This window comes from Gossypium hirsutum, chromosome A11, assembly GCF_007990345.1.
Source record: "Gossypium hirsutum isolate 1008001.06 chromosome A11, Gossypium_hirsutum_v2.1, whole genome shotgun sequence".
NCBI classification, from domain to species: domain Eukaryota; kingdom Viridiplantae; phylum Streptophyta; class Magnoliopsida; order Malvales; family Malvaceae; genus Gossypium; species Gossypium hirsutum.
The window spans coordinates 64,306,301-64,315,630 of record NC_053434.1 but is presented as its reverse complement, the minus strand read 5'-3'; the positions used below and the strand labels follow the sequence as shown (position 1 = coordinate 64,315,630).

The following is a 9,330-nucleotide window of genomic DNA, read 5'->3' as shown; positions in this document are numbered from 1 at the left end:
GTCTCCGCTCTACAACTTTGTTAAGTTATTGATCTGAATTACATTATTAATATTTGATTTCAATAATTCAATTATGATTTAGGAATGATAATGTTAATATGTATTAATTATATGTAGAGTGTTTAATTTCTGTTTATTGATCCCTAATAATTAAAAAAAATACACATATATATTTAATTCAAATCAATCCAAATTTTATTTTATATTGATATATCAACCCAGTCTCGTTCCGGCGGATATGATCTAAACTGAAAACACCCTACTAACTTCACGTGACTTTCTGCACATAGCTGGTGGGATTTTTAGGGTCTTACAAACCAACCAACAACAAAGATATATAAGAAGCCCTGGTGGCATGAAACCCAATTCTAATTATGTGTTATCTACATTAGATGGGTCTATTACTTGCTCCACATTGAATTTTAGAAAACAAGTTGGTCCGTAAGATTGAATTCTTTTCGCATTATTCATCTTCACCTGCATCCAAAACTACTGCTATTCTCTTTCGGATTGTACGATCTCTTTACATGTCACCCCCTTTTTTTGTCTTCCTCATCTTCGCCTATATTTGGATTTAGGATAATAAAATAGGGTATTATCTTAAATTATATATATATTTGGAGGACCCACATGTCAAATATAAATGTGTAACGTAGCCACTTAAAATAAAATAAAAATTCGGATAACATAGATTGTCACTGCATGTATGGTGAGTTTCCAATACAATGAAAACAACAATGTCTATCTTGATCGTGAGCTTTAAGCCTTGGTGATACATGCAGGCATTTAACGCAGATTAAGCTATAGGAAAGGTGGAGAATTAAAGCTGCCAGTGGAGCCTATGAAGCTATTTTTAAAGCACCCAGTTTAAGACTTGCCGGTGCCGTCTTAATTCCAAATTATTTTGCCCAAACCAACCTGTTAATTCAGTACCGTAACCCCTTCACATGGTTTGGGGGTTCACCATTGTTTTCTATGGCTGAAACTTGAAGGAATCAAAGTGAAAATGGAGACAAACGCTGGCTTGAGGTGACGGGTCCCAAATCAACATGTGCAGGGACGATGGGTGCTTCGCATAGACAAACACTGCTACAAATTTAGAGGTTTCTGAAATCAATGGATACCAACTCAGCAGGAAAGGAATCCCAGTTCTCGACGGTATTCCAAGACCATTGCTTTGATTGTGGGCCTACTATAACTTATATCACATTATGTACAGTACCCTCTGCAGAATTACCCCCCCCCCCCCATGATTTTAGTTTTACAACCCTTTAAACACTAATATAATAATGAAGTGACCTTTCCTTTGGACTTTTCCTTACTGTACCACAAAGAATCAAAAATGCCCATGAAGCACTTTGATGGGGTCTAGTCTATAACCCTAGGAATTTTGCATGAATTATGGAGATCGATATGTTATAATAGTAGCCCTACAACGCCCAAATAGTTTATCTTCTGTTTCTTTGTTCTTTTTTCCCCCCTGGTTTTGTCAAAACTCGCCTGAAAATGGTTTACAGAGCAGTACCAATGGACATACCCGACAATTGCCTGCAGCTAAAAAACAATATCCCTTCCCTTTTAATATGAACTCATGACCCCATGGATGTGAAATCTTGCAATGGATTGGGGATCACAGAGATTAAATTTTCCTTGCAATCAACCATCAACGTTTAGGAAAAGGGCCCCTAAATTGCGTAACAGAGAAGAAGATTGAGATTATTGATGGGTACAAACAAGAGCCAGTTGTTTTCGTTGATTTTAAGGACCTCATTTATTGCACAAGAGAAATGCTGTTGAACCCCAAACATCTTTTCTCTTTGGGTGGATAATTTTGGTATCCATTTACAACCTCAGAACAATTAATAAGCACCTAATCTGCAATCACAACCGACTTTTCATATGGTGAAACAACACAAGTTGTCACTCACATGTATACAGATGTGTTCCTCAAATTACCAAAGTGCTTAAGAGTGGAACCGGTGTCCTGTCCATAATGTTCATATTATTACACCGTAAAGGAACATGTGAAGGCAGAAAGTTCCAACATAAAATTTCATGATAACTACTTTTCGAGTGATAACATTAAAAACCCACGATTGGCCATAATTATGAATGCCATCTAACTTAGAAATCAAGACCAGGTTAACCAAAATCCCATGAATCCTGAAATTTATAAATGTCCAATGAAAATGGACAGGGAACTGAAGATGGGAACTTTAGCGGATGGGACTATTGCCCACGTGGAAACTTTCGACCTTTAGCCGCCAAACAACATGAAACCATCTAATCTTTCCACCAAAAACCCACACCACACAGTATATTTCTTCATCTATCTTCATCCTTTAATACCCAAAATACCACTTGCTTGAAATGTTGTACTCCTCACAGCTTTCCCCTCTAGGTTTCTTTGGAGGCCTAGTTTTGTTAATCCACCTACTCAAAGTTGGATAATACAGTTATTAAGGACATGATTTTGAGCTTATATTGCTTCTCATTCAAACATTTGAATAAATAAATGACAAAACAGTACAGCAAATTGCTTGTTCTGTTGGCTCCACCACAATCTTGTAAATGATAAACACCCTGTTTAACAGACTCTGGTTATCTATGATTTGATGGAGATGCAGGCATGATCTTAGTAAAACTGCTTCATTTTCTGCTATGGTGGATCTTGATCAGGAGGACACTGCACCCACCACTCTTAACATGTCTGCTAAAAAGAAGGAGCTTATGTCCACAGCCATGAAGAGAACCAGCGAGTGGTATCATTACTATATAAGCATGAAATTCATAAATTGCTTTTCAGATAGGAAAAAAATGGTAAGAGAACTGATGTATATAATTTTATTCTTCTTTGTTTTTTCTCAGGATTTTCTCTCAGGAGATACCCAGTGATGTCACGGTTCAAGTTGCTGGAGTTTCCTTTTCTCTTCACAAGGTAGAATCCAAGTACTTTAATTCTCATACAAACAGCCATAGCATGTATATCATAATCATTTCTACCTTTTTGTTTGCATGTCCTGCTTCAATTGCAGTTTCCATTAGTATCTAAGTGTGGATACATAAGGAAAGTGGTATCAGAATCCAATGATGCTGATGTTTCAGTCATAGTAATTCCTGATGCTCCGGGCGGAGCGGAATCCTTCGAACTTGCGGCTAAATTCTGTTACGGGATAAATTTTGAGATAAACACTGAGAATATTGCGGCGCTACGTTGCGTGGCCGAGTACCTTGAGATGACCGAGGACTATGCGGTCGGAAGCCTTGTGGAAAGAACTGAAGCCTTCTTGAATGAAGTGGCACTTCAGAGCCTAGCAGGAGCAATTTCTGTGTTACATGCTTCCGAGAACCTACTCCCCATTGCAGAGGAAGTTAAACTGGTTGGCCGGTGCATCGATGCCATAGCATATTTAGCTTGCAAAGAGAGTGGCAATGATATTGCAATCTCTTCAACAATCTCTAACTCAAAAACGGTTGTTGATTGGTGGGCTGAGGATTTGGCTGTTCTTCGAATTGACATATTCCAACGGGTTCTGATTGCAATGATAGCGAGAGGGTTTAAACCATATGCTCTTGGTCCTGTGCTTATGCTCTATGCCCAGAAAGCTCTTAGAGGTTTGGTGAGACCGCCATGCCTACATAATTCACTTGTTTACCTGATATGCTTCAATATGTAAAGTTGAAGCTGAAGCTCTTTTTTTGTGCAGGAAATATTTGGAAAGGGGAGGAAGAAAATCGAGCCACGACAAGAACACGAGAAGAGGGTCGTCTTGGAAACCATAGTGAGCCTTCTGCCAAAGGAGAAAAATGCAATGTCTGTAAGCTTCCTAACCGTGCTGCTTCGAGCAGCAATATATCTGGAAACAACCATTGCTTGTCGACTCGATTTAGAAAAAAGGATGGCCTTGCAATTAGGACAGGCTGTTTTGGATGATCTCTTGATTCCTGCCTATTCTTTTACTGGGGATACATTGTTTGATGTGGACACAGTACAGCGGATCATGATGAATTACCTTGAATATGAAACTGATGGTTCTCATTTTGGCTACAAAGAAGAAGATGGCTATATTTCTCCCCCACTAAGTGACATGGAAAGGGTGGGAAAGCTAATGGAGAGCTACCTAGCCGAAATAGCATCTGATCGTAATCTCCCCGTCTCGAAATTCATCGGTCTCGCCGAACTCATTCCCGAACAATCGAGGATAACAGAGGATGGAATGTACAGAGCCATAGATATCTACCTCAAGGTACAGTCTTTTATGTAATTACCCTCATCTTAACATTCTGCTGCAATTTTTTACTCAATTCAATAATTATATATATTCTAATCCTATATGAGTACAGAAAACAACACCATTAGTTCATTATGAATTAAGTTTGAACACACTGCAATGTAAAGGTGATTTTGAAGCAATCTCATATAAAGTGAATCTGCTTTGTAACAAGACTGTTGGAACTATCATATAGAACCCTTTTAGCTTTCATTGATTTGAGAGAATAGTATCTTAGTCTTATCCACCTTTTCATAATAATTGACACTTGACAGGCTCACCCCACTATAACTGACTTGGAGAGGAAGAAAGTTTGCAGCCTAATGGATTGCCAGAAACTCTCCCGGGAGGCCTGCGCTCACGCTGCGCAAAATGACCGTCTTCCTGTCCAGACCGTGGTTCAAGTTCTTTACTACGAACAACAACGCCTTCGAGACGTCATGAACGGAAGCATGTCAAGTGGAACTTCCCCTTCCATATCTTCCAGAGTGAATTTATACCCCCCAACAGATATCCACCCAGTTTCGGATGAACTTTCGAGCTTGAAACGAGAGAACGAGGACTTGAAACTAGAGCTAGTAAAAATGAAAATGAGATTGAAAGAAATAGAAAGACCATCATCCGCTGTTCCGTCAGCAGCAAGTAGTCCTATGGGAATTATTGTGCCATCATCTGATAAGCCTCCTTTGCCAAGAAAATCATTCATGAATTCAGTTTCTAAGAAACTTGGACGCCTTTATCCTTTCGGAGTTCCGCCTTCCGGTGCCAAAGCTCGAACAAGACCGAGCAAAGATAGGAGGCACTCCATTTCTTGACACATTGTTTGGTTTGCCACTATCTGTACTTTTCCAAAGTGTTCCTATGTCTGGTGTTTTCCCTCTTTTTTTTTTTTCTTTTTTCTTTTGGGGTGCCATCTATCATATTCATGTTTGATAAATACATTATTAAAAGCATGGTGGTATGAATCTCAGCATTTGGCTGTTTTTAGTTTTACCAAAACAGGATAATATATCGATTCAGAGTATATTTCAGGACAAATCCTAATGTTTTAATCATAAGGAAACAGCTAAAAGAGAAGACATGGGGAAATGTGAAATTGTAATTGTAAATCTGAGTTTAGGTTTAAAATTAAGAGTACATCGTATCTGACAAGTCTGTTGGATAAAAGATAAGAAAAGAAATACTTAATGCAGGGTGTGGGGTCTTTATTTGAATTATTGATATCTTTATGATAAATGAACTTGGGGAAAGAAATTGTATAGCTTATGGGACAGGCTACCAAGTGGTACCACGTTTTGTCGGAGGCAAAACCATCAATGATGTTTAAAAGATGGGCTCCCTAAATATTCAAGTTTCATTGGTCTCAGACTTTTTCAACCGGCATTACACATGCTCTTCAAGGTAACTAAAATGGCTTCATTTGCAGGTTCTTTGTTTGACCCTTGATGGCATGTTGCCACTTGCCAGGGCAAACCATGTACGGAAACTCTGTTTCCAAGCATCATTCAACATATATTCAATTTGAGAAACTTTTGTAGATGTGAATATTCCTGTTATAAGCCCTAAAAGGTGCTTTGCAAATACAACAGAGTTGAAACTATAACACCGGCTAATACAGCAAAGGTTGATCAAATTAAAGAGAATTAATAAAAAGGTGTGCTGTGTACTCAAAAGTCTTCCCCAAGTGGGACTTGGAAATAGACTGATTTGAAAGTGGAGCTCAACAAATTAGAGGGTTTTTTTGCAAGGCAAGGAAACAAGTGATCTTTACAAAATACTCCATTGCTAAAAAAGAAACTTAGAAGAAACTTCCACACAAACATCAATCACAGGAAATTAGTCGATAAGAAACAGTCTAAAATCTAATCATATCGACTTGGATGATAGTTTCTTTTTCTTTTTTCTTTTTTGTTTAAGTCATATTCATGCTTAGAACTTGGAAAAGCCAAGGTGGCTGTTTTAATCTCTCCTGTCTCAACTGTTCTTCAAGATCAGTGTTGTTTTTACTCCCATTTGGGTACCCAAATGTCATATCAGTGACCTTGAAAAGTCCCATCTGCTCATTTCCAGTGAAATCATCCCTTGTTGTGCTTGTCTTCTTCACATGACTGGATTCAGTGGAAGAAGAAGAGAAGCTCGGACCGGAATCCGAAGTTCGAGGAGTCCCATGTTTCTTCCTCGGCACGTACCTTGTGGGGCCTAAAGTAAGCTCAATCTCGCTCTCATCTATGGATTCTAATATTGTGTTACGACCATAGTCTGGTTCTGCAACAACATTGTTTGACCGATGATCACCCTCAGCCGCCGGATGTTCCAAGTCAAGTCTGGTTCTTGTATCGTGATGCATATTTATATTTCCATGGTGATAATTATTCTTCAAGCTAAAGTTTCCTTTAGGCCGGCTGCTTTCCATGCTTTTCATCAACGTCTTCTGGATTCGATATAGACGATGCAGTTCGTACACCTGAAAAACAGAACATTGCTTAAGGCTTAGAACAACAAATACAGTTTTTTTTTAAAAAACAAAATATATATGTGTGTGTATATATATATACCTGTTCTTTGAAAGTTTCTTCATGTTTTAAGATAGCCATCCTCATATACTCCTTATCGTACGGCCTAAGAAGATTCCCCATTGGAGTTTAATGTTGCTTGAAGAATACACCGAATATGTAGGATGAATAGATTTGGATTTGGATTTGGGAAATGAATAAAATGATCCCTTCTTTCCCAAGAAATTTGATAAGAAAGTAGATCACATAACAACTCTGATAATCAAATCACCTTTTTACTATTCCCACCTGTTAAAGTGAGCCCCCCCCCCCCCAAAAAAAAAAAAGCTGAGAATAAGGTTGTTGATTGGTAATGGATTGTTTATTATTGAGAGGAGAGAAGGGGGATGAATGGCATGAATTAATGTTTGTCCAGCACTAAAAATGAAAGTATGATAAACATCAACCACTTTTAGTTCCAGTATGATTTGTCTTCTTCTTCACATGTTCTTTGGGCCACCATTGATAAATCTTCCATACAAAATATCTTCCATTATGCAGCCTTGTCTATAGGTACATTATATATCACATGTGGTTTCAATGCCCTTCTTGGTTTCTTCTTATGTCTATTACTTTTTCTTTCACACATATATTAACCTTTATATAACCACATTTACAAAATAATAATAATCCACTATAAACCACTCCATCTAAATGGATATTCGGTACCTAATTACTATGAGTATACTAAATTAATAGGAGTGCAACACAGTTAGATGAGTATGTATGTATGTATGTTTTAAAATATTCATTTCATAGATTTAGATGTATTAAACTACACCAGCATCCATGAAAGAGTTGGTGTTTAAATGAAATTACATACATTTTGTATGTGTGGATATATGAATTTTGTTTAATTAAGAGGAAAAAAATCATTACTTTCATGGATCTTCTTAAAGTGATTGTTTAAGAAGGAAAAATATGAAAGCCGGTGATAACAAAGTTTAACAGTAGGATCATCATAATCACCATGTTAAAGGGTAACTCTAAAATGAAAATAATAAAAACCAAATGCATATATATCAAACACACAATTGAACATCCAAATTCCTTGCTTCCGAAAGTCAAACTCAACCTAATATTTTATGATTCTTATCTCTTTTATCCTCTTCTTGTTGCAATAAAATCATGCATCAGAAAAGAAAAGAAAAAAGGGATGGTAGTAGAGAATTGAAGTGCATATTCTGACCTGATACAAATTCTTGAAGAGGCTACCAAATTATGAAGAATCACAGCAGCTAAACCAGTTGAAGTTGAAGAAGATGAAGTAGAGAGAAATTGAGTTTTGCAAGGAGAAAGAGAAAAACCTTAAGTTGAGCCAAATCTAGGTTTTGAGAGAGAAAGAGGATGAGCTTGCTCTCTCACAATATTCCCCATCAGTATATACTGAAAACAAGGTCCAAATAAACTATAATATTTTGATATAAAGAGAGAGAGAGAGAGAGAGAAGAACTTAAGAATCTGGGGTGCATTCTTGGGTTTCAGGCATGCCAAACAAATGAGAGTGTAAATAGCCAATGCAATTCAAGTTTTGTGGAAGATGCCTAAGACAGGTCGAGCAATGCACTTCATTTATAAATTATTTTTATTAACATGTAACAGGATTTGCACATATCTATTATCTATATTTCTATATTAGGGTTTTTGGGGACAATCATCATAAAATAGTTGAGCTGCGTTTGCTATGGTGTGTGATTCACATGCACCCAAGAATTCTATATCCCTTCTAACAGTTGTCTCCTCCATTTTATAATTTTTTAAGAACAAAAAAAAAAAAAGGGTTAGTGGAAACTGATATGATGAGGGAGGTGTTCATGGTCCCTCCAACAATTACATCCCTGCCGTACGATAAGGGTGGTTACCCTTAACAAAACCATCATAAATTATTCATCACACCCATATCCACAGGATCAAAAAGATCTTGTTTATATAGTATCAGATACAGATATCACAATTAACAAAAATAACGTGCAACCCAGATGATGATGGATCATTTGGATCTGAGTTGTTGGATTCGATTTTCAACCCCACATTCAAACAATGATTATAGCCGTTAATTAGCCATGTGAGGAAGGTTGTTGCCAAAATCAATCAAACATATCCGACGGTCCACATAACTGGATGAAATATGGTACACATTAAATGTACTTATATATATATAACCTTTTATTATTATTATTGCATATGCAGCAGGTTTCTTGATATATAGAATTATTTTATAGATCTCTCTCTCTCATCATTCTTTTATATTGGGAAATTGCTTAATAAATAATTTATGTATTTGATTATTTGTCACTGTTGTGCTATAGCTGTACATGGTACAGACTGGAAGATGATCCCTTGAGGGGACCATATAAATGAAAAGATTAAATGGATTTTGTTTTCAGGAATATTTATCACAACACTTGAATTATATATATTTTTATTAATCTAATAAAATTGAAATCTTATGTTAATGTAGGTTATATTATTTATAAATTTAAAAATTCAAATTTAATTATTAATAT

The 9,330-nt window shown here is 36.7% G+C and overlaps 2 protein-coding genes across 3 annotated transcripts; one reads left to right on the top strand and one right to left on the bottom strand.

Annotated features, from left to right (window-relative positions):
* Nucleotides 1-2,119: 2,119 nt before the first annotated feature.
* On the top strand, nt 2,120-5,258 carry LOC107900001 (BTB/POZ domain-containing protein SR1IP1). Its single transcript, XM_016825734.2, has 5 exons — nt 2,120-2,762; nt 2,869-2,938; nt 3,036-3,620; nt 3,708-4,247; nt 4,547-5,258. The coding sequence occupies exons 1-5, from the start codon at nt 2,662-2,664 to the stop codon at nt 5,084-5,086; spliced, it is 1,836 nt and encodes a 611-aa protein (XP_016681223.1). The 5' UTR covers nt 2,120-2,661; the 3' UTR covers nt 5,087-5,258.
* A 677-nt stretch (nt 5,259-5,935) lies between these two features.
* Nucleotides 5,936-8,548, bottom strand: LOC107900012 (uncharacterized). 2 transcript variants are annotated; one of them, XM_016825742.2, is made up of 3 exons: nt 8,013-8,548; nt 6,827-7,072; nt 5,936-6,735 (listed from the first exon to the last, which is right to left on the bottom strand). In XM_016825742.2, the coding sequence occupies exons 2-3, from the start codon at nt 6,905-6,907 to the stop codon at nt 6,184-6,186; spliced, it is 633 nt and encodes a 210-aa protein (XP_016681231.2). In that variant the 5' UTR covers nt 6,908-7,072; nt 8,013-8,548; the 3' UTR covers nt 5,936-6,183. The 2 variants fall into 2 exon arrangements, with proteins under 2 accessions (XP_016681231.2, XP_016681237.2); XM_016825748.2 differs by having other exon boundaries at nt 6,827-8,548.
* Between the last annotated feature and the right edge of the window lie 782 nt (nt 8,549-9,330).

What these genes read in the sequence shown, in the direction of transcription:
- LOC107900001 (XM_016825734.2), top strand. Translation starts at nt 2,662, where the DNA reads ATGGTGGATCTTGATCAGGAGGACACTGCACCCACCACTCTTAACATG. An exon ending in TTTCCTTTTCTCTTCACAAG is followed by an intron (nt 2,939 to 3,035) that starts GTAGAATCCAAG and finishes CTTCAATTGCAG; the next exon opens with TTTCCATTAGTATCTAAGTG. An exon ending in AGAAAGCTCTTAGAGGTTTG is followed by an intron (nt 3,621 to 3,707) that starts GTGAGACCGCCA and finishes TTTTTTGTGCAG; the next exon opens with GAAATATTTGGAAAGGGGAG.
- LOC107900012 (XM_016825748.2), bottom strand. Translation starts at nt 6,907, where the DNA reads ATGGGGAATCTTCTTAGGCCGTACGATAAGGAGTATATGAGGATGGCT. An exon ending in AAGAAACTTTCAAAGAACAG is followed by an intron (nt 6,736 to 6,826) that starts GTATATATATAT and finishes TCTGTTTTTCAG; the next exon opens with GTGTACGAACTGCATCGTCT.